General features: G+C 46.7%; 10 protein-coding genes across 10 annotated transcripts; 6 read left to right on the top strand and 4 right to left on the bottom strand.

The window, feature by feature from the left end:
• Window positions 1–2765: 2765 nt before the first annotated feature.
• On the bottom strand, window positions 2766–3830 carry N7495_005394 (inositol phosphorylceramide synthase regulatory subunit KEI1; the record flags this gene model as incomplete). Its single annotated transcript, XM_057208045.1, has 2 exons — window positions 2766–3731; window positions 3789–3830. The coding sequence occupies 2 exons, from the start codon at window positions 3828–3830 to the stop codon at window positions 2766–2768; spliced, it is 1008 nt and encodes a 335-aa protein (XP_057061819.1).
• A 2430-nt stretch (window positions 3831–6260) lies between these two features.
• On the top strand, window positions 6261–8215 carry N7495_005393 (MFS transporter; the record flags this gene model as incomplete). Its single annotated transcript, XM_057208044.1, has 3 exons — window positions 6261–6697; window positions 6770–7885; window positions 7954–8215. The coding sequence occupies 3 exons, from the start codon at window positions 6261–6263 to the stop codon at window positions 8213–8215; spliced, it is 1815 nt and encodes a 604-aa protein (XP_057061818.1).
• A 637-nt stretch (window positions 8216–8852) lies between these two features.
• On the top strand, window positions 8853–10021 carry N7495_005392 (Galactosyl transferase; the record flags this gene model as incomplete). The annotated part of the gene is made up of 2 exons (XM_057208043.1): window positions 8853–8928; window positions 9333–10021. The coding sequence occupies 2 exons, from the start codon at window positions 8853–8855 to the stop codon at window positions 10019–10021; spliced, it is 765 nt and encodes a 254-aa protein (XP_057061817.1).
• A 438-nt stretch (window positions 10022–10459) lies between these two features.
• Window positions 10460–11397, bottom strand: N7495_005391 (Rab family GTPase YPT6; the record flags this gene model as incomplete). Its single annotated transcript, XM_057208042.1, has 5 exons — window positions 10460–10518; window positions 10576–10978; window positions 11069–11157; window positions 11256–11281; window positions 11345–11397. The coding sequence occupies 5 exons, from the start codon at window positions 11395–11397 to the stop codon at window positions 10460–10462; spliced, it is 630 nt and encodes a 209-aa protein (XP_057061816.1).
• Window positions 11398–11772: 375 nt separating this feature from the next.
• On the top strand, window positions 11773–12623 carry N7495_005390 (H(+)-transporting V0 sector ATPase subunit c''; the record flags this gene model as incomplete). The annotated part of the gene is made up of 5 exons (XM_057208041.1): window positions 11773–11830; window positions 11887–11921; window positions 11990–12081; window positions 12141–12449; window positions 12515–12623. 5 exons carry the CDS (start codon window positions 11773–11775, stop codon window positions 12621–12623), a joined length of 603 nt encoding a protein of 200 aa, XP_057061815.1.
• A 399-nt stretch (window positions 12624–13022) lies between these two features.
• On the top strand, window positions 13023–15291 carry N7495_005389 (bifunctional molybdopterin adenylyltransferase MobB/molybdopterin molybdotransferase MoeA family protein; the record flags this gene model as incomplete). Its single annotated transcript, XM_057208040.1, has 4 exons — window positions 13023–13307; window positions 13356–13396; window positions 13461–13498; window positions 13553–15291. 4 exons carry the CDS (start codon window positions 13023–13025, stop codon window positions 15289–15291), a joined length of 2103 nt encoding a protein of 700 aa, XP_057061814.1.
• Window positions 15292–15605: 314 nt separating this feature from the next.
• On the bottom strand, window positions 15606–18554 carry N7495_005388 (DDHD family phospholipase; the record flags this gene model as incomplete). The annotated part of the gene is made up of 3 exons (XM_057208039.1): window positions 15606–16078; window positions 16138–17572; window positions 17628–18554. The coding sequence occupies 3 exons, from the start codon at window positions 18552–18554 to the stop codon at window positions 15606–15608; spliced, it is 2835 nt and encodes a 944-aa protein (XP_057061813.1).
• Window positions 18555–19134: 580 nt separating this feature from the next.
• Window positions 19135–19392, top strand: N7495_005387 (uncharacterized protein; the record flags this gene model as incomplete). The annotated part of the gene is made up of 1 exon (XM_057208038.1): window positions 19135–19392. The coding sequence occupies one exon, from the start codon at window positions 19135–19137 to the stop codon at window positions 19390–19392; it is 258 nt and encodes an 85-aa protein (XP_057061812.1).
• A 997-nt stretch (window positions 19393–20389) lies between these two features.
• Window positions 20390–22162, bottom strand: N7495_005386 (uncharacterized protein; the record flags this gene model as incomplete). Its single annotated transcript, XM_057208037.1, has 1 exon — window positions 20390–22162. One exon carries the CDS (start codon window positions 22160–22162, stop codon window positions 20390–20392), a length of 1773 nt encoding a protein of 590 aa, XP_057061811.1.
• Window positions 22163–24466: 2304 nt separating this feature from the next.
• On the top strand, window positions 24467–26421 carry N7495_005385 (putative FAD monooxygenase; the record flags this gene model as incomplete). Its single annotated transcript, XM_057208036.1, has 2 exons — window positions 24467–25111; window positions 25171–26421. 2 exons carry the CDS (start codon window positions 24467–24469, stop codon window positions 26419–26421), a joined length of 1896 nt encoding a protein of 631 aa, XP_057061810.1.
• Between the last annotated feature and the right edge of the window lie 121 nt (window positions 26422–26542).

The following is a 26542-nucleotide window of genomic DNA, read 5'->3' as shown; positions in this document are numbered from 1 at the left end:
CTCTGACAAAGCACGTCATTCTCCCGAGATGAGTCTTGTTTTGTGCCAATAGTGTAATAGCGATTATAAATTTTCAGTACTTAGTAGTAGTGACAGTGCACTCGAACCAGCTCGAATTAACTCAACAACTGGGCCTCGGGATTCTTGTTTCACCAGTCATTAGCCATCTCGGGGTTTGCCTATGGCTGTGGCATGATTAGGACTGCGTAGTAGCTATAGCACAGAGTACAATATGTAAATAAGGTTTTCATTTAAGTGTAGAGTAAGAAAAAGCAAAAAATTAACACTAGTTCGGGATCCTTCCGGATCCTTCGGTATCAAGGGGAAAAGAGAAAAAAAATGATCGACGCAGGGTTCGAACCTGCGATCTCCCGCGTGTAAAGCGGGCGCCTTAACCACTGGGCCAGTCGATCTTTGATGATATAAATTCGATATTATTAGCATTAAAGGCTACATTTACACTGATCGTTCTTTCCGTCTTCATTACGTGATTGCTTTTTTGCGTCCACGGATATGATCTTACTACCTAGGTAGGTGAGGACTATGGATCAGATGAGTGGTTCCGACCCTCTTGAGCCGACCCTCTTGAGCCCGCTCACGTTGACAATGGAAGTACGTGCAGGAGCATTGCGTTAACAAAGGTGTTTTAGTTTGAAATTAACTAAAGACCACTAGTCTGTCGTATACTCAAAATCATCGATAATCCTATTATCCAGCTTCCGAAACATGAACTAAAACCCAGCGATGATAGTCAGCTGTAATCCTACCAAAATATTGACCACCACCGCCAGCGGCAGCGGTCTCGCATTGATCAGCATCACGAACGCATAATATACAGCAGTGGCGTCTGACGGTCCAAGCTCCCGAGCTCAAGAGCTCCAGGAATATGAAGGTTGATACTAGGAAAAGAGAGACATTGAGACCATGCTCCATATCTAGGATCTCCCGCGGTCGATAATGAAAGACTTGGTGACAAAGAAAAAAAACAAAGGGTATCATTAATCGAAATACATCCTAGCCCCTGGTATATAAAACGCCCGCATAGTCCATAACTTCCTAAAAATCTGGAACTTCAATACCGTTCAATCCTGCGCCCCTTAGACAAATTCTTCCATACACCAACAACAAAAGCATGCAGCATGACTTCCATGATCAAAAATATACCAGGACCAACAACACCTCCATCCCAACTCTCCTTGAGCGCCAGCCCAAAGAGAGAAGACTCTAAATCCTGAGGACTGACTCGAATAGATTGGCCGCCATGACAGATTTCATAAATTTTAGGTCCAGAGTTATCAATCCATATTGAGGGTTGTGAGGCCATGGATCTGGATCTGGATCTTCCTGCGCGGAGTATGCGATGCCGAACTCGATTTGAGATCCCTTTAAGTACTTTGAATGTGAGGCCGTATTCGAGTAGACCGATGATTCCACTGGCGGATGTCATCATTTCTTCGAATGTTATGTTGAATTGCTCTGTCGGTGTGCCGACTAGGTAGGTCCCAGCTGTATCAACTTGTATACCGAAAGACTGGGATTTGTTAGACAGGGATACCTGAGTAGTTAGAGTGGGTGAACATACATTTATAGTGTTTATATGAGGGTTCGAGGACAATATTGGAGCTCTGGCGTTGGGATATAAGGATTTCCTTGAAGAATTTAAGGAATCACTTCGAAGTCGAAGATAATCATAGCAGACAGACATTTTTTCAGAATGTAAACCTTGGAATGTTCTGTTCAGTTAAGTTGATTTGGAAAATAACTGGGTAGATCCAGTCCTTAAAGAAGAGATTTACAGGATCTGGGGGTGTAAACTTATATACATCACACAAAGTTCATACCTGTCTCTAACACCACCTTCAGATAACTCGATGCAATATTTGTTACAGCCCATATTCATTCCCCACTCTTTATTGCTTGTTCGTATTTCTGACATATCGGGTATCGATTGGGCGTCTTGATGGCTACACTCTACATAGTTAGTCTAGATCGGATATTAAAATACGCCAATACGTATACGGAATAGAGATACGATCAGGGCTTAGAAAAAATGTGATGAATGTAGAAATGCATAAATTAGATTTTCGATCAATCTTGCAGATTTGACCCACAATAACCCCTAAAACTTCTAAACTCCTGAATATTGAAACGGGATGAAACGGATACGCGTACAGAGTCACTATGTTACCAAGGTTTAAAAAGGACGTTGCATATAGTCAGGCTATTTACAGAAAGTGACATATGTATATTGGGAAAGTAGAGCGCCTTCTCTCCGTAGAGCCCATATCCAATATATATATATATACCCATACGCCAAAAATAGATAAGATACATTGAAAGCGAGTCTTATTGGACTCGCTATATATTTCTGTTTCATGATCCACGCCCAAAATAAACCACATATACTCAGGGTATACTCTGGCTCCACAAGGAGTCCCGCTTCACTCATGGGAGATATGGAGATATTTGATTCAGAATTGGCATATAGAACGTGCTAATATAGAGTGTGATAACGCCGGGGTGAGTATGTGAGTTTCCGGATGAAAGATCTGGGATATGCTCGTGGGAAAGAACGGATGCAAGATGCAAGATGGGGCTGATCGCCGAGGTAGGGGTTCACCTGCCAGGCTGGGCAGCAAAGAAAGAAATAAATAGATAATAATTGTGGATCAACGCCAGCACCTGCATGAAGTAAAAATTTGGGAGCAAAGCGATGTGACGATTAGCTGTTTTTGGAAAGACAGCCACGGCGGATGGTGGTAGAATTAACGAGGTTCAGTCCAGTCCTGCAACTTGACATTTGTCCCAGTCGGATGCTCTTGAATGGGTTGCTGAAGAATACCCGATCGGACAAGGGATTGTGATGGCTGAGGGGGCCCAGTTCCCGAGCGACGTCTGCGCTCTCGTTCCAGAGGACCCGGAAGATCGTTGGTGTTGGTACGGCTGTGGAACTTTTGGTTGATTCCACTCAGCCAGTTACCATCTTCCTCTTCACCCAGCCAGTAACTGTGGCCGACACCAACCATGATCCGACCGAGCTTGCCCTTCCACCCCTGACCTTCGGGGCTGAAATGGCCGAAAGGCTCTCGGTCGATATCTGCTACACTTGCGACCGAGACGTTTCGGCTGTGTGTTGGAAGCTGTGTGTGGCGAGGGACGGCGATCCAGAGGCGCAGGGTCTGACGCGCGAAAGAAAGCATGACAAGAACGAAGTAGACGCGCATAGCCCACAAAATCGAAATGAAAAGGATGCTCTCGAAGCTCTCGGGCTGGGAAACGAGGGAACTCAAGGCGTCGGCACTGCGGGGAGAGTGGGAGATGAAGCTGTTTGCATTCTTGGTATTATCGGCATCGTACTTAGCACTGGTGAAGCCTGCGGTTTCTGCCATGGTCGAACTTCCGGAGACTTTGCTACCGTCACCTTGCGACAATAACAGGAACCAGGTCACACCGAAAGTGGTAGTGTAGGCGGCATTGATCAAGCTGTCAAACAAGTAGAGCCATGCGAGGCCAAGACATTCAAGAGGGGATTGTTTTCGGATGTGAGGAAAAAGGTAGACGGCGAGACCGAGGGCGAAAATTGAGTAAATGTACATGGAAAGTTGTACGGGCGACAGGTGGTAGCCGGTCAAGAGTGCAAGAAGGCCATAGAGACCACTGATCTTGTTCAATAGTAGTGAAAGTGTAATTAAGGATGCGCCTGTTTCCAGGCTCATGATGTAGAGAAAGGTCTGACGTATCATTTTGTTAGCTGGGGGCGGACATGGTCGAATATTCCCAGAACGCACCTCTGGCCGCGGAATGCGGAATAGACGGGAAGCGAATCCCATGATTGCGCCAACGTTGGTATGGACACAAGGACAGGGTGTATAGGGCGTAGTAGTTGAGGAGGTGAAGTTTGCAGAAGTAAGCGGTCCCACGGCACAGGGGCGCCACCAACACATTTCCCGGGTGATCCGTCGTTGATCGATACCCGATTTATGATCGATCTATCGTCTTCTTCGATCTTGATCTACGTTTTGTTCTACTTCTGACGCGGTTGAATATTTAGGTATAGAGTACTCCGTATAACTCTGTTACATGTACAGCATTATCTGCCGTCTTCGTCCGCTTGTTTCGGCCGTAAGTGTTTGTGTTGAAGTCATCCAATTCCCGGCCAATTTACGAGACCAAAATCTCATCACACTGCTTAGAACACCTTGTTTACAACGCCTTGTTACTTCAATGTTTCTTACATAGGAAAACTACATTCCTATTATTCCACAGAACCCTGAAAATAGCCCGTCCTTTCACCCAGGCCGTTTCATTATACTACATAATTTGTGCCATACCTTTTTCATAGCGCTTGTCTAGAATAAACGGGTTCAATGCCAAGATCACTTTATCACTACCTAGGAGCCCCTGGAGGTGCCCAGGTGGTATAGTCCTAGAATGTCTCTGAGCAACAAGAAACCTTACAGATGGCGAATATGCTTCAGGTACACCCTAACAGCAGAAGACCTCAAGTCATTACACTATACCAAGTAACATGAGAAGGAGGGACTTCAGTAGAGATAGTCTCGAAGAAGGGTCTAATACCTAGCTTACTAGGTACATAGATTCTTCATCTATATCTATATACCTCAAATTATTAGTACTGGAACCATGGAAGGTTCTGGGCGGCAGTACTGATTAACTAGTATCGTATGCTACGTTCATGCTTCATAGCTTGGAATTTCCAGATCTTCTATGGAGGACTAGCTCAACTCTATCATGGCCCAGAAATCCCCAAGCCCGGCTCAATTGATAAGGTACCTGGACCATCTGGCTGGTGGTCTATTGAAACAAACAGCAGAGTGTTTTGCAACGGTCTAATTGTTTCTCTTTTTACATGCTTTTGTGGCACTTCTAATCACTTTGTATAAGAAGAACATTCTGTCTGTAAATGAGCCCCCAGGTAGATTCAATGATCCGAAAGCTATCTAGATGGCGTGAAATAATCATTCGCGAGTCAACCATTCTTAATGAGTTACGACTAAGTAAATGAGCCACGGTGATAGTCTCTCAAAAGCTCGAAATCCGGAACTCGGGAGCCCAAGTTTGGATATCTGTAATGTGGAGCGAAAAAGAGGGTCTATAATGAGAAGAGCCGCACCGGGTCTGCCGAAACCTTGAAAGGAACAAGGGGAACCCTGCGGGGAAAATAAGTAATAAGTATTAAAGCGCTTTAGCCCAATCCAAAAAAATATCAGAGCCATTCTCCGTTCATATTAGGGGCTTGATGCTACCTGGCCAGGTGTGTGTAGACTTGTTAAAAACATTTGTTCTGCTTTCCAGGATATTGCAAAACAACCTCTGAATAGCTTCATTCATTCAAGCCAGAAAAGGAGAGCTAGTGTGCTTAAATGTGTACAGATGCATATGTGATTATTGAGGAAATAAAATGTATAACGAGCTTGGGGGGGGGGGGGGGGGGGGGGGGGGCGAATCAATAGCGCACATGTAATTCAAAGAACCTCAGAAAGCTGACAGTTTATAAAGGAGTCTAGGATGGAAGCCTCTAATCTCATCCATGGGAGAGGGGGGACTTCTTTTATCTGGCCCAGTTATGCGCCTCAGGAGACAAGAGACTTGATAAAAGCTATGAACATTTACTGGCACTGGAGACCCAAGAGCACAGTCCTGATCCTATTGCAAATATCAACCGTGTAGAAGGAAGTACTTTTGTTCTCTATGCATTTGAGTTGGGCATTGCCGCCTTTTTTTCAGGCTGAGAACTAGTATCCACAACTTACGAACCGAAATCCTTAATTACGCTAAGTGACATCAGATTCAAATGAGCACTCTTGTCTGGCATTACCGAATACGCTAGTGCCAGAGCCGAACTTGAAAGCTTTAACTTGATAAAATTTCATTTCCCTTCAGGACCGTTTCAGGGATGTGATATTACTCAAAAGGAGTTGAAACTCTAGTCTCTTGTGAATAATCCAACAAGATCTATCGAAATTAATCTTTTTCTGTGCTATTCAGCTGGTTTCCTCTCCTGAACGGCTCATCCCAATCCAGTTTGAGAGTGGGCCCGAAGGATTGTTTTGAATCGAATTACCTTGAAATGGGGCTGTTTTCGATTTCCTCGGCATAAAATCTCCTATTTATTTATATGTTAAGTCGGCTATCCTGCAGACTTTTTCTTCCCACTTTTCTACCATAGATCTGACTTGGAGTCGCTTGTTCACGGCCTTAGAAAGTGATACGGATTTCATAGTACCCTATCATTCGCCATGGAAAACAAAGTTGACAAATTCATCGAGCGGGCTGAAGAAGATGCTTTAACTGTTTCGAGGGACGAAGAAATATCCAAGGAATCAGAGAATATCAGGAGGCATTCGACATCAGAGACACTAGCATCTTCAGATGCATCCAGTAGCTCGGTTGATTTATCCACCCAGTTTGGCAGAATCCATACGCGTAATACAGAGTTGGACTTGGAGCATCAACTATCGACAAACTCCCAGGCTTTAAGTCGAATTGAAACACAACGTCTCCAACATGCGCATACAGTTGGCAGTACTAGGTCGCGTGCCTCAAAGGTACCATTGCCAAACTTTGGTGGAGGCAAGCCATATCCTCCTCAACTACCCAATCGCGAGGATTATGTTGTAGAATTCGATGGACCAGACGATCCGTTGTATCCAAAGAACTGGTCGTCAACAACGAAGTAGGTTCATTATGCGGCGTATTAATAACCTGGGCAGCCTGGTTCATTATGCTAACCATTTCCCCTGATTAGAACCTATACCAGTCTCATGCTTGCATTTACCAGCGTTTGCTCAACTTTTGACTCTGCCATCTTCAGTGCCTCTTCCAATAGCGTCGCTACGTACTTTGGCGTCTCGTTGGAAGTCTCAGTCCTATCCAGTACCTTATACATCATCGGCTATGCCTCAGGGCCACTTCTCTGGGCCCCACTGTCAGAGCTTAAAGGCCGTCGCCCCGGTATCGTCGTCGCTATGCTTGGATTTGGCATTTTCAATACCGCAGTTGCAGTCTCGAAGGATATCCAGACCCTTCTGATCTGTCGCTTTTTCTGTGGCGTTTTTGGAAGCTCTCCACTGGCCGTTGTCGCGGCAATATTTTCGGATATCTATGACAATCAGACTCGTGGTATTGCCATCGCCTGTTTCTCTGCTATGGTTTTCTTAGGTCCCCTTTTAGCCCCTTTCATTGGCGGGTTCATCAACATGTCAATTTCCTGGAGATGGACAGCATACATCCCAGCTTTGATGGGCTACACTGCGTTTTTGCTCAATCTTTTCTTCCTCAAGGAGTCATATCCGCCAGTCGTCCTCGTTGAAAAGGCGACAGAGTTACGCCGCCGTACGAAGAACTGGGGAATCCATGCAAAGCAAGAAGAGATCGAGGTTGACCTGCGAGAACTGGTGGTAAACAACTTCTCTCGTCCAATCCGACTGCTCATTCAAGAGCCTTTGATTCTTGCCGTAACTATCTACCTGAGCTTCATTTATGGTCTGCTTTACTGCTTCCTGACAGCTTATACGATTGTTTTCAAAGGCGTATACGGGTTCAATGCAGGACTATCGGGACTACCTCTACTATGTCAAGTTGTCGGATTGATGATTGCTGCACTATACATCATCCTCTCAGCCAAAGCCTACAATCGAAAGCTGGAAGCTAACGGAGGTGTGCCTATTCCCGAGTGGCGTCTTCCACCAGTCATTGTTGGGGGCGCTCTCTTTGCAGCAGGGCTTTTCTGGTTTGGATGGACTGGATTCACCAAGGAGATTCATTGGATCGTGCCCACTTTGAGTGGATTGTTCACGGGATTTGGTCTGTTGATCATCTTCATTCAACTTTTCAACTACCTGATCGACACATACCTTATGTTGTAAGTTAATAACGTACTCTTGTCCTAAATATCTCCATCTTAGTGCAAAACTGACATGAAATGACTAGCGCCGCATCGGCAATCGCAGCAAACACCTTCTGTCGTTCAATGGTGGCAGCGAGTTTCCCATTGTTCTCCCGTCAGATGTTCGAGGGCATGGGTGTACAGTGGGCATCTACTCTTCTTGGATGCGTTGCTGCAGTTCTAGTTCCTATTCCTATTGCCTTCTTGCTGTTTGGAAAAAGGTTAAGAATGAAGAGCAAGTTCGCGCCGATTTCCGAAACGGTTCCAGAGTCGCACGATTTTGAACAAGCTGAAGTTGGCGAATAGGAACTTTCTTTATACAGAAGATGTACTTATTTGTATGATAACGAAACCTTGCGAGGTTTATATAATTTATGAGTTTTCTTATTCCTTTGAGTATCTTCGTTGAGGAAAAAAGATATATCTTTAAATAACTAAGTATAAGTTCAGACATCATCTCCGGCAACTTGATATGGTAGTGGTCTAGTCTAGAGCTACTTAGATGATCTTGGAACTACTCAAGCAATGTCCTAACTTTATGGTCAAGCTTTCTCACATGGAATCATCCAAGAATTTAACATAGAAGCTCAGCTATGATGAGAATATCTGTGAAACACGTATCAGGGGTGGTTGTACAGTGGTGCCTTAAGCTTTGAGGAAGAGAATAAACCTGAAAAGAGTAGAAAAACTAGTAAAGTGTGTTTGATATGGAACGAACTTATAGTAGCCTGACTTAAATGTTGTTTTTTGCGCCTGAAGATTGTTGATGTTAAAATTATCCTCAGCACAAATTTGCGCCACATCCTCTTCAGGCATGAAATTTATGTTTTATTGACAAAAATGAACTTGCAAGCAAAGTTCGCGTTCATTTTTGCTCAAAGATGGATCCCATACTTGGCAGGAGTGATTTATGCGCTGGGATTGCTCTACATCGCTTTTCACGATGAGGGGACTCTACCGGGCAGTTTGGATTCTAGGTATGATCTCGACCCTCGCATTCAGCCCTACAGCATACCTTGGTATTTATCAGTAGAAGTATAAAGACTTCTAAAGCGAAATGCTACTATACAGCGCGAAACACCACTCCCAGTCACCAAAAGAGCCCCCGGCTCTATCGACTATCGCTACTATGTATGAGGGCTTACGTCTACCTATTGATGCTAGCAGCTTTATAAGTTCAACCGGTAAAATTCACTCGCTTCCAATATACTGGCCTAGAAGGGAACTCAGTTTTACAGAGTCCTTGGGAAATGAAATCCTAATTTTGGACTCGGACACTCGTCAACTTGATATTCTCAACTCAACCTGGAATGAAAACGAACTTCACTGGCAGACTATGGGTAGACTGAGCCACTATATGTTTGGTAGCTCCCACAATGCAGAGTCCACTGAATAAAGCTCTTGAACTGACTTTTCAACTCAGCCAAGATACACGGGTACGACTACAAGTTAGTCCACGCCCCGAACTTCCACAGATTCGGCACCTGGTCGAAAGTGTCCGCCATAAGAGATCATTTAAGCCAGTACAAGTTTGTTATCTTCCTCGATGCCGATGCAATATTCCACTACCCTCACATCCCTGTTGAATGGCTCTTAAATTATTGGAATATCACCCCAGATACCCTCGTCGCTTTGGCTTTGGATCCAAGTGACCCGGTCAACAATGATGACTACGGTCAGAACCTTCTGAACACCGGATTCATGATTGCCCAGCAAAGCGAAAGAACCGAGGCATTATTCAAGGCTTGGGATACTTGCCCAGAGAATGAACACTACCCAAATTGTTCCCGGTGGAGTTTCCAATGGCCGCATGAGCAGGGCGCTTTTGGTAATCATATTCGATACGACTTCAATCGTCCGGAAGACGTGAAGATCCTTCCTTGCTCTGAGGCAAATGGATGTCCGGAGGCGGAATTTAGCTCTGGCTGTGCAGGCGAATTCGTACAACACTGGTGGTACGCGAAGGCCTCGGTTCCGACGGTGGTTGAGCAGTCTATTTTGGATTACTTCCTACCGTATTTACATGAACTCTTCCTCAATGACTATGAGCGGGTTACCTTGAATGCGAGTAACCTGACGCTGACAGGAAGTGGTGGGAAGACAAGGCTGTAAGATTTCATACTTTCATGTACGAATATCCCTGGAGAAATTAATTTGTAAATTCTGCCCATGTGGGGGTGGAGTAGTATTACTGAGGTCGGACAGTATCATATTATACAGCTTCATCGATTAGAGTATATCCGACAACGTAAGCCTATGCTAGGACGACCATCCGGAAACGAGCCAAGAGAAGCAACCTCCACAGGCACCAGGAAACAAGAAGAGAGTGAGATGCATAGATACCCAGCCTCCTAGCAAGAGCTAACAAAATAAATGGGCACAGCCGCATTCGACACTTAAAAGATCTAAACACACGCTATTCACCGGAAATGGACAGGAAATTGGGAGGAAACATGTACATCATAAGAGAATAGTGCAATATCAAGGGTGAACTCGATTCTCATGATCGGGTACGAGGATTGTAAACGTTTAATAGGTGGGTAGGAGCGATTAGCAAGCGCAGCCGTCGTTGGTGGTAGTCTCCTTCGGGTGGATATTCACATCAATCACTAGAAAGACAAATGTTAGCATTCCGCAGTAACAGTGACCTTCAAATGGAGAAATACTTGTGCTCTCGCCCTGCTTGGCCTCGCCCTCCATGCCCGGTAGTGCTTGTGCAATTCTCCGGAAGAGCTGCTTCACATTATGGCCGACTTTGGCACTGGTCTCAATGAACATCAGGCCATTCTTTTTGGCTTCATCCTCTCCTTGTGCGGTGGTGACTTCACGCTTATCGTTCAAATCGGTCTTGTTGCCGACCAGCACAATGATCACATCATTTCCACGTTCTCCGCGGACGTCATCGATCCATTTGCGAGTGTTCTGGAAAGACTTAGCATTCGAGATATCATAGACGACAACGGCGACACTCGAGTCTCGGATGTAGGAAGGAATCAGGGAGCGGAATCGTTCTTGGCCGGCGGTGTCCCAAAGTTGAAGACGAACGGTGCGATCTTCAAGGTACATGGTCTAATACATGTCAATTCAACTCAATTATCACTAATAGCGTAACTGGTGACACCTCAGATAGAGTGGAGGAAGTTGTGAGGCGAAACGCACCTTGGACAAAAAGTCGATACCAATAGTGGCCTGATATGTGTTGTCGAATGAGTCGTACATGAATCGAGTAATCAGCGATGTTTTTCCAACTGTTATAACTTGTCAAAACTGCAATTCTTGAACTGAAGCTCCTTCCTCTCATCCTCATCACAGTATAATTCGGAGGGGGTGCTCGGGGAAGTCGTACCGCTTTGTTCGCCCAGGAATACTAATCTGTGGTTTGAATTAGATTTTTTCTTATTTTTTAAGGTGAATACAAGAGCAATTCAAACCTACTTGAACTTTTTCAAAGGGTTCGAATACGACCCGACTCCAGAAGATGAAGCCATATTTGTTGGTGTTGGTGTTCAAAGAGGGGGTGCGGAGAGGCTCAGGGGAATTCAAGTATGAGCTGCGGGATAATGAACAAGAGCTCACCACACAGCAAAGATAGGCTATTGGGGCATACACAGAGATTGCTAATAAAGCAGATTTTTATTCAAAAGATGTTCCCCTTGGCATGGAAATGGACTGATCAAGTGGGAAAGACGCCGTGGATCTGGGGAATGGTTGATTGTCACCGCCAAATGGGATTAGTTAATCCGTTCCGACCACCGAGTTGTTCCTCTCTACCTTCAACCGCAGTCAGAGAGTGAGCTCCAGCTCTGTTATCGACCCTTTCCATCCGGACTTTTTCGTTCATTCATCTTCCGGTTGAGGTCGCCATGGCTCTCTCATACCTATTTGGTCTCTCCACGACCGCCCTCGTCGTGGTCGGATTGTGTATGTCGTGTCAACTGTCATGTGGAGGTCCGGCAGCTAATGAATCTGGTGCTTAGATATGCTCTTCCAGGGTGAAGGAGAAGCTTTCAATGTATGATTTATCAATTCTGCAGCATAGACCTTCTGAATTGTGAGGGTTTCTAACATGACGCGCAATAGGTCGGCCGCTTCCTTGAAGAGGTATCTCCTTTCGCCTGGGCAAATATTGGTATCGCGCTATGCATCGGATGCTCGGTAGTGGGCGCTGCATGGTATGTGAAATATCGACTCTCTTTCTTTTCCAGTACTGATCGGTTAATGTTTTCAACAGGGGTATCTTCCTCACGGGTTCCTCAATCCTCGGCGGTGGTGTTCGAGCTCCTAGAATTCGGACCAAGAACTTGATCTCCATTATTTTCTGTGAGGTTGTGGCTATCTACGGCGTCATCACAGCTATCATCTACTCCTCCAAGCTTACTCCGGTCCCCGAAGCGGAGCTCTACACGAGGAGCAACCTGTATACTGGATATGCCCTTTTCTGGGGTGGTGTTACTGTTGGATTCAGCAACTTGATCTGTGGTATCTCTGTCGGCATCAACGGAAGTGGTGCTGCTCTTGCGGATGCTGCCGATCCTAGCTTGTAAGTGCCTTAGCTTATCGCTTTCACCGATCTGAATTTGCTCTAACCTTTTCTTTACACAATAGGTTTGTCAAGATTCTTGTCATTGAGATCTTCAGTTCCGTTCTCGGCTTGTTCGGTCTTATCATTGGCTTATTGGTGGGTGGTAAGGCCTTGCCCATGGGCTCTGCATAGTGGCTCCACTCTGCATTTGAGTGTTTATGATTGCCTTACTCGGCATCAAGGGCGGTATAATCATATATCGCCCTGTACGATCTCGGAGAATTTCCTGTCTTCACTTCTTTTTATCTCGTTTCTCGTTTTCCAAAACTTTTCGTTTTCATGTTTATATAAAGCATCGGGGCGTCCGGGATCGATACTGTAGAAGCTCTGGGTTTGCTTAATTGCATTGATCAATTGGAGATCATTTTTGTGTACAGTAATTAGTAGCAGATGGGAACTGAATACAGAAATTAGCAAATCTATCCTATGAATGCACGAAATATACCAGGTGTCTGCAAAGTATAGGTGGGTTGTGCCGAGGTTCTGCCCGATGGCTTCAAAAATTAACAGACCTCAACCCCACTCAACCACATGTTCATCCAAGGTTCTCTCGCCATGGAGACCAAACTTAAAGTAGCCATTCTGATTGTATCAGACACGGCCTCCCGTGAACCATCTACTGACAAGACAGCCGATGCTCTAACTCCCATCCTCGTCGCCGAGGGGAAGTGGACACCGCCCACGATAAAGATTGTGCCAGACAACGTGTCTCAGATCCAGCAGACCCTCTGTGACTGGACTGATGGAGTCGATTTTTATAATCTCATTCTGACCAGCGGCGGAACTGGCTTTGCTGTCAGAGATAATACGCCAGAGGTGAGAATTGTTCTGATACGCCATAACCAGCTGCTAATGACATCACAGGCTGTATCTTCCCTCATCCATCGCCATGCTCCAGGCCTAGTGTAAGTATACTTCCGTTATATTTGACGCCGAGTGTACTCAGGTAGAAAAGACTAACTTTCTTAGGCATGGCATGATCGCCGCATCACTGAAAGTAACCCCATGTAAGATAACATTACCCACAAGTAGTCTACACGCATCGCTCTGACCATTCTCAGTCGCAATGATGTCCAGACCAGTTGCTGGAGTCCGCGAGAAGTCATTGATTATCACTTTACCTGGATCCCCTAAAGGAGCAGCTGAGAATCTCGCAGCGGTTGTAAAACTCCTTCCTCATGCTTGCTTGCAGTCTGCTGGTGCCAACTCACGTGCCATGCATGTTGGGGGCACTAAAAAGCTTGAGACCGAGGCTGGTATTTCTGGCTGTGGACATCATCATCACCATCATCACGGTCATGGGCATGGGCATACGGCTCCAAAGGCGCATACCACCTCCAATGAACACCAGTCGAATGATCCGTCTGCGGGACCTAATCGGAGGTATCGTTCCTCGCCCTATCCAATGCTTTCGGTAAAAGATGCACTAGAAAAGATCAGTGAGCATACACCGCAGCCGGTAGTGATTGAAGCCCCAGTCAACATATCCCTTGTGGGTTCTGTTATCGCCGAAGACGTCTATGCTGCTGAGGCGGTGCCAGCATACCGTGCCAGCATCGTTGATGGCTATGCTATTATTGCTATCGCTGGCCAGAGTACAAAAGGGGTATTCCCTGTAGCATCAGTGACCCATGCAAATATTGGCGGAGATCTAGAGCCACTTCAACCTGGAAAAATCGCTAGAATCACCACCGGAGCTCCTCTTCCCCCGAATGCAAACGCCGTAGTTATGGTCGAAGATACCCTCCTAGCCTCATCTACACCAGACGGCCAAGAGGAAGCAACTGTTGAAATCTTGGCTGAAGATGTCGTTCCAGGAGAGAACGTCCGCGACCCTGGAAGTGACATCTCCCTGGGCTCAAAAATCCTCTCCCGTGGAGATCTGGTTACCCCCGTGGGCGGTGAGATTGGTTTGCTCGCTGCCTCCGGAACCAGGACAGTCAAGGTATTCCGAAAGCCCCGAGTAGGCGTACTCAGTACAGGCGATGAATTGGTCGAACATGATGACCCCCTATCTCTCACTGGTGGCCAAATTCGAGACTCAAATCGTCCGTCTCTCCTGTCTTGTATCTCTTCTTGGGGATTCCCAACCGTCGACCTAGGAATCGCCAGGGACACTCCGGCCGGTGAGCTCGAGCATGCGTTGCGCGACTCATTGCGCGGTGTAGGCCGAGCCTCTTCCAGTGTTGACGTGATCATCACTACAGGCGGTGTATCAATGGGTGAGCTGGATCTCCTCAAACCAACAATTGAACGTTCCCTAGGTGGTACAATTCATTTTGGCCGTGTGTCAATGAAACCTGGCAAGCCGACTATCTTTGCTACAGTTCCCTTCAAAGCAACAGACGGTGCAGCTGATAACAGCCAGCAAGAACGTACCTCAAAGCTAATTTTCTCCCTGCCCGGAAACCCGGCTTCTGCTCTGGTCACTTTGAACCTGTTTGTTTTGCCTTCCTTGCACAAGCTTTCTGGTATGGGTGAGAGTTCTCAGATACCGTCGTCAACGCCCGGTTTAGCGCCGCACCTTGGTCTTCCATGTGTGGCTGTTGTGTTGACGCACTCATTCCCTCTGGACCCCAAGCGTACCGAGTACCACCGTGCCGTGGTGACAGCCTCTCGCTCGGACGGCCGGCTGTACGCGACTAGTACGGGTGTCGAGGGGGTGGGACAGCGCAGTTCGCGGGTTGGAAGTCTTGCTAGCTCCAATGCATTGATTGTCCTTCGTCCTGGTGGTGGAGTTGTCGCGAAGGGTGAGACTGTGGAGGCCTTGATGATGGGTCCAGTCCATGGCTCTGACTGATAGTAACGAGAAAGACGACAAGTAGTTGGAACCGCTGTATTTATGTTCCTTCGAGTGAATTCGCCAAGACAATGTTTTCCTAGAATCTCAAATGGTCCAAGGTTCCCATAACTTTTCTTCTAATGTTCTAGATGAGGTTCTAATTTAGGCAAACAGCAAGATATCTATGACAAGCGACAGTGTAATCTGATAAGAATTGAATTCAATGACTCCGAACCCTAAATGTGACATGTATGTGTGTCTATCTTGAAAGTAGTGCAAAAAAGCCCATAATATTGACAAAAACCGGAATGTGGGTCATTTCAATCAATAATTCATAGACCCTTGGTATACTTCCAACCCTTCTTCTTCTCGGCCCGGAAAGCCAGCAAAGTCCCATCACGTCCCTGCTTCCGCGCAATCTCCACAACCAGAAACCTGACAAAGTCCGTCAAAGTCCAGTAGCTGCTGTGCGCACTCAGCATGTTCAAGTACTGAATGTTGAGAGGACCCCCGCCGCCAGAGAGATAGAAGTCAACTTGCGCATTATCGTTAAGCAAAAGCATGCGCTTCTCAGCAATTTCTTCACGAGTAAAATCGTGCGTCTCCATCTCGACGGTAGATGGAAGCTTGGATGTCATCCCCGGGCGAGTTAATTTTGATGATGTGGCGAAGGTGGGAGATTGGTTCCATTTGAAAACACTGCCGAGGGATTGCCAGAATGAAGACGTCGAGCTCGGAATGGATGCTGTCTTGAGAGAGTTGGAGAGATCCGTGTCCACAGCAGCGTTGACGCGGTAAGCGATCGCTAAGATAATTCATGTTAGCACGAATCTTGGTCTTTGGAAAAATAAGTGAAGCACATACGGTCAGTGGTGTGGACAATGTTGTATAGATTGTCAACAGCCATGCAGCCGTATTTACCAGCTTCCCCAGCAACACCGGGGAATAAATCTTCACCCTCGCTGCCTGGTTTCTCTCGACCTTTCCGGGGCAGAAGAGTCGCTTTGTTGAGTAATAAAAAGAAGCCGACGGGACTCCCGCAAAGAAACAAATTCCTGGTATCAAACTCAAATATATCGCTATGCAATGGTGTATTAGAAAAGTCAAATTTGGGAACATGGGTTGGCTGATGGCTCAGTATGTCAAGAGCCATGACACTTCCCAATGAATGGGCTAGGATGTGCACACGGCCAGTGTCTTGGAAGTTGGGATTATTTCTGCACCAGAGGCGGTAGATACGATTTGCTTCTTTCACGACGGCTTTGATCATCTTTGGCTTGTGGTGGGACAGATAGTAGGGAATATCAAGCATCACGTCACTGATCAAGGAGCGTATGGCGGGAAGTGTCTGGGGTGTGATATCTGAGAGTGTGTAATCGTTGGCAAACGGGTCTTCCATATCCATCGAGTCCAGGGTTTGTTCTTCCAGTGATAGTGTTGTTCGCCAGTTGATAGGCAGCACCATAATTCCCCCATGATCTTGACGCACGTGGGGCCAAACAGGTTCGTTGTACAACTCCATGCTCACTTGCCGACGGAAGGAGTTGATGGCGTGTGTAAAGGCGAAACTTTCCATGCGCTGAGATAATTTTTGACCTATACCATGTATGACAAATACCAGATCGGATGGGCTCGTGCGCAGATCTTCCATTTTGCAGGCGTAGCACGTCTGTTCAAAAGGAGCGGCAGGGGCAGTGTCCCGAGAGGTCCGTCGGATGTATTGTCGTACATCGACAGCATTGGGTTTCGTTGGATGTAGCTTGTCCCAAAGTTTCCGGCTGAATCCGCGTACCACCGGTATTCCAACCTGCCGTTCTTTGCGAATGGCAAAAAGCGGCCGTCTTCCCTTAGATGCCGACGGAAGAAGGCTAGGTCGCAGGATCTGGGCGCTCTTCGCATTGACGTAGATGACACTGGACGATAAATGGGGCTTGACAGCTTCTAGCTGATTCCCTGTATCCCCTGCAGCTTGATTTTTATCAAATGATCGAGCTTCTTGAGCATCCGCAGATTCAGACTCATTCGTGTCCAGACCATCAGCCTCGGCTAGATTGGCAGAGTCCAATTCACCTGTGGGCCAAAGTCGGTGCACAATTTTCAATTCTGCATCGGCCCCGTTTTCCACGCAGCTGTTTAATTCATCTTGCCAAGTCTCGGTCCATGGCTTCAGTTCGACGTACCCCTCCTCTAATTTGTTTGCGAGTACTGTCTCAACGGGTAACATGGTGTTTTTGTAGAACCAAGTAGCTCGCATTACACCAGAGATATCATGAAGAGGATTCCAGTATATTGGTTTCATCTATAGACGAAGGTTAGTGCATTTTATGAGCAATCTTATCAGTGACATAAATTACCTTGAGACTTGGGAGTTCAACCAAATAGAGACGCGATGCGCCAACTGGAATTTGTTCCAGTACATCCTTTCGAGGTATCTCCTGCTCAGATGAATCGGGAGCAGTTTCTTCAAGGCTGACGGTAGCTCGCAGATTCGAGCGCTTTGAGGCAGAACGGCCAAGGCCGCTTTGTCGCGCCTCAGCTTGCCAATCCTGGATTCCATCATTTGGTAGCAACGAATCGACGGAGCGTCCAAATGAATTATATGACGGTGAAATAGGTGCTCTGATGAATGGCGATCCACTGATACTCGCATCCCTGGATCTATTGGGTCTTAGACTTCGTGCCTCCTCTTCGTCCTTCTCGGAAGGTGAGTTTCTCCTATTCTTGCCCGAAGGTGACTCGTTGAGAGAAGTGGAAGGTTCACTTGTTTGAAAAGTCACACTGGTGCGGGGAATTTCATCGTTATAACTGGTGTCTAGCGAGGACACTAATACCCGGCGTCTTTCTGAATAGCTCTCCACAGATTGACCTTTGAAGTTCCGCAAAGCAGGGTCATCAGGCAATGATATAGGGTTACTGCTCTTGCTGCTGCCTACGCTGAGGTCCTCTCGCGTTGCAACGCCACGATAGCCAGCCAATCCACGGCCTGGTACGGCTATGGCAGCCCCTTTAAATTGATGGGGCTCCTGCTGCGCTTTCCCAATATCACGCCAAGCCGCCTCCAGAGCGGCATTATCCTTAGCTGAAAATGGATTGGGAGTTCCCGTTATTTGTCCTGTGGGTGCCGGCACGGGCGCCAAGGGATCGTCAATGGGCAGAGATGAGACGTAGAAAAAGTGAGATTTGATCTCTGGTGGATTGAGAAGAGAATAAAAGCTCGACAATGCAGGCTCATCATCTACTAACAGACAAGACGGCCCATAGGTATGGAAAGGACCCGTCATGGTGAGTGAGTACCTAGGTACCAACGAAAGCTTGGGAATTGGTCCCACTTTATCTCCGGTGGAGATCAGGGGATCCCATATAAACTTAGATGATGATCATGGTTGGTGTAAGTTGAAAGCAACTCAGATGTCGCGAAGCATCTATGACATATCGTTTTTTCTGGCAAAGTTGGCATTTCTTTCCACTCGCTCAGACCGCCGCTTTTGCTGAGTAAAACTGAGCACGCTTGATTACATAATCCAACGTCACCAAATTTCCCGAAATTTGACTAGAGAAATGTTAATCTAGTTTGAACTACTACGTCCAGAAGATTTTAGTATTAACATTTATTAGACGGTTCAAACCTTTCTTACAAGTTGGTGGCAAAGCACAAATCCAGAAGAAGGTTGACCGGTCTGGAATAATATTCTTCCTCTTAAGATTCGTACCCGCAAGCGCTAGCCTAATATGGATTAGTAGTAGAGATGAAAGCTTAAATACTCCGTAACTAGCTTATATCCAAAGCAGATTCCAATCAAATATAAACTAGTGATCAAGTTCATCTACTACACCATAGACATAAATCAAATTATATCCAATATGTCTGAAGTCCAGAAAAATCATCTTCCCGGGTCGAAGGGTGAATCAGAGAGGAACCTCGAGCTTTCTGGAGATATATTTGCTCTACAAAAGTATCGGCTCCGCGGGCTAAATATTGCTGAAACAGTATGCAAGTATAAGGATCTGCTCCGGACCGAGATTAGCCTTCGGGAAAATTCCCAGTGCAAGCAGGCCGTTGTGCAGAAGATCGCAGCTAAGATCCTGGATGCGAGGGCAGATATGGAGGATATTCAATAGTTCGTGACAGAAGACTCAAAGCTTGATCGAGATTACTGGATACTAGAACGCCAATGGTGGTGGAATAAGTCCTCCTTCAATGATGGCCCAATGCAGCGAGGGATAGACCTCTGGCGTTCATACCCGAATTGGTATATGCATCCTGTGCTTTGTGAAGATTGTGCTCAGCGAGGAGGCTGTTGTGGAAGGGGCTGTAATTGCTGTGTTGAGCGTCAGTACGAACAAGGCCGGAAGCTTGCTGCCGGTCATTGTACTGTGGAATGCGTATGTTGCGAGAGGGCTCGGGGCTTTGAACTCAGCACGAAAGAATAAGAAATACTCCAATATGAATTCGGACATAGGGAGGATGACATTGATGGTGATATAGATATATGCTACAACTGGCAGATCAGGATCGCTTCTCTGCTAGGGCTGATGACAGAAAGTACCGAAAATCCATTTAACCTGATTGTTGACACTCCTCCCAAATACGACCCGGAACTTTCCAAAATTTGAAGGTTGCTCCAAGAGAGTTTGGGACATGAACGAGTCGATGACTATGCACAACATTATCATGCAATGCATTTGCGATAGCTTCTTGGATATGACTGTCGATACAATCCCATTCATCTGCTTCATCAATTTCGTCTCCACTCAAAATGTCATATGTACAGTGCTTTCCGTATCATTTGTGGGTCGTTGGTCGCTCCGGGATAGCATTCCTATCCGATATGTACTTCTACTATATTTTACTGTACTGTGAATGGAAGAGGATACACAAAACCGATCATTAAAAGCTAAAAGCTAAGAGTTGTAACTGAGGCATCAGGTCATAAAAGTTGTCACTCACGCGTCGATGTCATAAGAGTTTCCGTGCATAATTTCATAAAGCATAAAAGCCATAAGACATAAAAGTTAAGAGTTGATGAATCAGATCCAAAGAAAGTGGGGGCAGATGTTGGTGAAATGAGTGCTGACAATGAGTGTAACCCACAGAAACCGTGGTAATTGTAACCATCTAACGGTGGATGGGACGTCGATTGATGATAGATTGAGGGACAGAAGGTTGAAAGTTTCGGGGGGAGTAACAACGACGCTCGTTGCAGCGGGATATTGGCCGGTCTTGTCTGGGGACCTTGAAGGACGCGAAAAGAGCACCGAGTTCATCATCTTCATTGCAAGTATTACGGGGACCGATTGAGTGCAAAGTAGAGCTGGTCAGCTTAAACAGTCCAGTCATCACAGCTTTATCGGCACCGAGAACGATCAGGATGTTCTTCATAGCCGCAAGATGATGGCGAATAACACTGTTGGGAACACAGTACTTTCGTTCTTTAGCTTCTTTTGCGAAAGATCGCCAGTCAGTGATGATAGTGTTAAAAGAAGTGCACAGAGATGAGCCGACGCGACCCCGAAGGTCAATGGTCTTTCGGTTATTCCAGACAAGACGACGCTGAGTCTCGAGATCGAAAAGGAACTCGGTAACGGGGGGTCCGCGCATTTTTTCCCACAGGGTGTACTCATCGATAGCTGACTGATGGGAAATGTTACCGTCGACGAGTTGCTTGCACAAAAACTGATTTGCAGAAATGTTGAGCATATGCTCGAGCTGACAAAAGATATTGTCCTGAAACTCAGGAATGAGTGGGGAAGTAACAGGAACAGTAAAAGTAGCACGCTTTGCGGGCGAATTCGAGTCATAGTCTTCATGCTTGCGCTTAAGGCGACGGGAGATCATTGAACTGAAACGGCCGGTGGTGGTTGGGGTTGCGGAAGTGGGAGTAGGAACGCCCAGCACGCCCCGACCGCCATTGGTACCAAATATATCCTTGTGAGTAGTGGTCACAGCAGTATCACTCATAGAAGAGTCACTGGCCTCAGCAACATCACTCATAGAACTGTCACCAGTCTCAGCAACGACACTCGAAACAGTGCCGAAAGAGTTTCCAGTGAAACGTTTGTAAAGATGGTGCTTGATCATGACACTCTGCCAGAAGAGAGCCCAAGTAGGGAAACGACCAACGGCCCCACTAGAAGTGTCTAGCATGCGGTCCACGCAGGCCTTTGCAGATGAGAGCAAATTGGTAAGACCAGGGATATGATGGAACTGAGGTGAATCGAATGAGAGAACGTGGGCCATGGGGGGACTGCTAGTGGTAGCATGAGACAACGTCAAATGAGGGTTGAACTGAGTCATCGACATGTCACCAAAGCGCATAGCAGGGTGGTTGACGTGGGTGGACATGGGGCCAACAATAGGGCTGTAGCCGTCATCATAGTCAGCAGAGCCGCTGCCAACGTCGTTGATATAACGCTCGATGTGACGTTCAAGCTGTTCGTTGGAGATAGAAGGGACGGTGAGACCGTCGTTGATGATAGCCTCAAGGTGACGATCAAGCTGCTCGTTGGAGATGGAACTAGTATCAATCTGGAAACCACCGCGACTCGTCATAATATTATCATGGGGAGCGACGTGAGAAAGCGGCCTAGTATTGAGACCGAATTGTGCTTGCCCGAAGGAGGCAGACGGAACATTGATCTTAGAGGGGTCAACCTGAATACCAGACAAGTTGCGGTAGAGCGAGTTGAACTTTGGTTGGGGAACGAAATTGGGGTTGTAAGTCACAGCCTGGAGCAGCTCGCCAGTGTTGGAATTGGGGTCGTCAGTCTGAGGCCCAAGAAATGTGGTAGGGTCCCAGGAAAGCGAAGGGATCTGCTCATCCTCGCCAAAGCAAATCTTCAGACACGAGGGGTTCAACTCCTCAGGAATATCTGGGTGAGGACGAGACATGATGATAATTTTGAAAAGTTTTGAAAAGTTTTGAAAATTTGGTAATAGAATATAGCAGTTGCTGCCTCCCAAAAAAAAAGACGGCGAAGTTGATAAAATGAGAACAGAAAAAGTGCAAAAGTGCAAGATTCCAAAAATTCTGAGAGTCGGAAAAATTGAAAAAGCAATTGCAGCTTTTCCGAAAAATGGGTTGACAAGGCTGGTAGAGTGAGCAAGGTCCAAAAGTCTGGGGTCCAGAAAAATGAAAGTGGAAAAAAGGAGGAAGAGAATTAATAAGGAAGGAAGTTTGGAAGAGCAAAAGATCCCCCTTATAAGGGAGCTGGTACTAGCGTGTTTAATCGCGTGGTTCTGTTTAGTTACTATAGGGCTATTTGTGGTTTATGGAGCGCGTTGAGCACGCGACAATAGGATTTTTCATTGTTCGTCGCGTGTTGAGTTCGCGACAATAGGATTGTTCATGCAGCGCATGATCGTTTAAGTGGAGCCTTCAATTTCGAAGTACCCCAAAGTAGATCGATGGAACTTGAAAGAATCAAGAAGAGACAGATTCAGTAGCCCATTGTTCGAGAATTTGGCAAGCCCAAGCTGAAGGATTGGGTATTTCTTCAAGATTTCGGCATAAATACCATTAATTAAGAATACTGCCATAGAAATCCTCAAAAACAAAGCAAAATGACCACATTTGAGAGCGCGTAATTCTATCAATTTGTCCTACGCAATGATTGCGACTGAAATTTGGAAGACGCTACTTCCAATTATGTACAATTTCATGAACACAAATCCTGAAGAAATAATTGTATTTATTTTCATTGTATTTAAAATCAATTTAAGCTTGGAACTAAGTCAAAAAGCTTTGATATCCAATGTAGGAGTGTTAAATTATTCATCAATTCCTGGAGTCCAGGGGTCCAGTCACCTTTCCGAGATTCTGGCAGCCACAGGGCTTGAGGGGACTCCACATGGCACCCAAATGATAATGCCAAGTAAATGTTTACCATAAAGAAGCTTTAAACTTCCAATAACTACAAGCCAAAGCCAAAGACAGAACTTGACACTCCAGTTTCTACGTGATATCAAGATTAAACTGCCCGTGGGTAATGTAACTGGAATTGAAGTTTACGGTGGTTGACTGCTTGTTTGGGGGGCTGAAATAGATACCGCAAAACTTAGCAGCGATGAAAAAGCAATGCAATGAGGTCATAATCACGGAAGATATGAAGAGAAATCCGGGGTATGGAGAAGCTAGCCCTAACTCCCATTGTCACGTGACCATGACATCGTGAACGATTATGTCATTTTGTCATTTGCCTCTAGCAGTAAAATACAACCGGGCATGGTTTTTGACTCGAATCTGTTTTTTTTTTTTTTTGTAATAACAACCTCGGAATGAGAAATGAGCTGAAATAACTCAATTGAAATTTAATAATTGCTGTAAATTGTGTCGATCTGAAATGACTCCCTAGTAATCACATTCGTGAAGCTCCCAATTCTTGGAGATATCCGAGGATAGCCCTGGAGGGTATAAAATTCCAAACTACTGAGGTAAGCTTGTCTTTTTGTCCCAATGGTAAACTTTCGCCTCTCTTGCCTCATATCTAAAATCGAGGTGGCGGGTCGGAGAATGAAGTCGTTACTATCTACTGTGTATATCTGTACGGAACCTTGGAAGACAGGAAGGCATTCACACCGGCTTCCTAGAAAGAAAGAAAGTAACCTTGAACTGCCAGGCTTAACTCCCATATAAGTGTGGGGTTAAGTGGATGGGGCGGCTCGGAGGAATCGGATTAGAAAACGGCAAGACAGAACGGAAGGTAGTGTGAGAACCAATGAAAAGGATGAAATTAGAGAGAAATGAAGCCATTGAAAGTCAATCCCGGCTTGAATGCCGAGGTTCTATATCACGTGACCATCAGTCTCCACCTGCCGACTGCTGCAGATGAATCTGCCGTAGGGAGGGTTGACTTTGGTCCAAGTGATCCATGACGCTGGGTCCTACTGCTCGGGTTTGACGACGGCATTCTACAGAGTAGTGATTGTGTTGGCCACTTGCATTCTCCACACGCGCTTAGTCACTTTCTAAAATGCACAACCCACTTTTTATCTCTCATTTATTGGTCCATTGGCCACCCCCAGTTACTCCCCCATGATTTGCACACCCGAATCTCAATGCCGTGGCCTGGTGTCATCAACCTTGGTCCAGTCGGCCCGCTTACCCCGGCTTGCTAAAAAACTATTTATGAAACCCTTTTACCCTCCAAAATATGCGATCAAACATCCCTACCTATACATATACACATCTACATAATGGTTCAGGAGAATTTCGATATCGTTATTGTTGGCGCCGGCCCCGTTGGCTTGCTCTTGTCCTTGTGTATGTCCCGTTGGGGCTACAAGGTCAAGCACATTGACAACCGACCCGTCCCTACCGCCACTGGTCGCGCCGATGGCATCCAGCCCCGTTCCACTGAGATCCTGCGCAACTTGGGACTGAAGCGTGCTATCATGGCCTACGAGCCTGCTAAGGTCTACGATGTTGCTTTCTGGGACCCCAAGGCCGACGGCACTGGAATTGCTCGCACTGGAAGCTGGCCCAGTTGCCCCCGCTTTATTGATACCCGTTATCCTTTCACAACCCTTGTGCACCAGGGTAAGATTGAGCGCGTCTTCCTGGATGAGATTGAGAAGGCTGGTTCCCACGTTGAGCGTCCTTGGACTATCAACGGTTTCAAGAATGATGGCGCCAACGCCGACTACCCCGTTGAAGTAAGCCTGAAGAGCATTGACACAAATGTTATCGAGACTGTACGCACCAAATACTTGTTCAGTGGTGAGGGTGCTCGCAGCTTCGTTCGTGAGCAGCTCGGCATCAAGATCCACCACAAGGACCCCATCGCCTACGTTTGGGGTGTCATGGACGGTGTCGTGCGCACTAACTTCCCCGATATTGAGGTAAGCAGCCCTTCCGTTGCATTCAATTCTTCTGGCATCAAATCTAACCATTTTAAAAGACAAAATGCACTATCCACTCCGATGCTGGATCCATCATGGTCATTCCCCGCGAGGACAACATGGTCCGTCTCTACGTCCAAATCGCTCAATCCAGTGATGCCGACTGGAACCCCCGCAAGACCGCCACCGCCGAGGAGGTTCAACAAGTTGCCAAGGACATCCTCAAGCCCTACTGGGTCGAATGGGACCGAGTTGAGTGGTACTCAGTTTATCCCATCGGCCAAGGTATTGCCGAGAAGTACACTCTCGATGAGCGTGTGTTCATGGGAGGCGATGCTTGCCACACTCACAGCCCCAAGGCCGGTCAGGGTATGAACACTGCTTTCCACGATGCCTTGAACATGGCCTGGAAGATCCATGCCGTGGAAAGCGGCCTTGCTGACCGCTCCACTCTGAGCACCTACGAGACCGAGCGCAAGGATATCGCCGAGACTCTGCTAGACTTCGATGCCAAGTACGCCGCTTTGTTCTCCAAGCGCCGCCCCAACGCCAGCGAAGTCTCTGCCAGTAAGTCTTTGGACACCGATGAAGAGGAAGATGAGTTCGTCAAGACCTTCAAGTCTTCTTGCGAGTTCACCAGTGGATACGGAGTTGCCTACAAGCCCAACGTCTACAACTGGGATGCTAGCCACCCCGCCAAGTCTCCTCTGTTCGACATTCCCAGTGTCAAGCTGACTCCTGGCCGTGCTATCACTCCCAGTATGGTGACCCGTTTGGCCGATTCCAACTTTGTCGAGCTCGAGCAGGAGGTCCCTGTGAACGGTTCTTTCCGCATCTTCATCTTCGCTGGTAACCAGCAGAAGACCAATAAGGCCATCAACGATCTCGCTGCCAACTTGGAGAAGGAGCGCTCCTTCCTCTCGGCCTACCGCCGCCCTGACATTGCGGACCTCTCCTTTTTCGAGCGCCACAACCCTCACTCCAAGCTCTTCACCCTATCCGTCATCTACGCCGCTGCCAAGAACGAGATCGATGTGGACTCCATCCCCCAAATTCTGCGTGACTACCACCACCACCTGTACGCCGATGACCTTCCCGATGTCCGTGTCCCCACTGCCAAGTATGCTGCCCACGAGAAACTTGGCTTCGACCCCGAGCTAGGAGGTGTCGTCATTACTCGGCCCGACGGCCACGTTGCCGCCACCGTGAAGCTGGTTGAGGGCAGCGGCACCGCCGACGCTCTCAACGAGTACTTCAACTCTTTCTCAACTAAGCCTCTCGGTCAGGACGCCCAGTCCCCCCGTTTGTAAGGCTTTTTGATGTGTCTATGTATTCATGTTTAAAACTTGGGATGTATATAGCTTTTTGGGCCGCTTTTGTTTGACGGCTATCTGAGCATGATTTAGCGTTTTTATTCTATTTCCAATTTAT

This window comes from Penicillium taxi, assembly GCF_028828555.1.
Source record: "Penicillium taxi strain IBT 34144 chromosome Unknown utg000004l_segment0_segment0, whole genome shotgun sequence".
Lineage (NCBI taxonomy): Eukaryota > Fungi > Ascomycota > Eurotiomycetes > Eurotiales > Aspergillaceae > Penicillium > Penicillium taxi.
The sequence above is the reverse complement of the archived record's forward strand: the minus strand, read 5'-3'. Positions and strand labels throughout refer to the sequence as shown.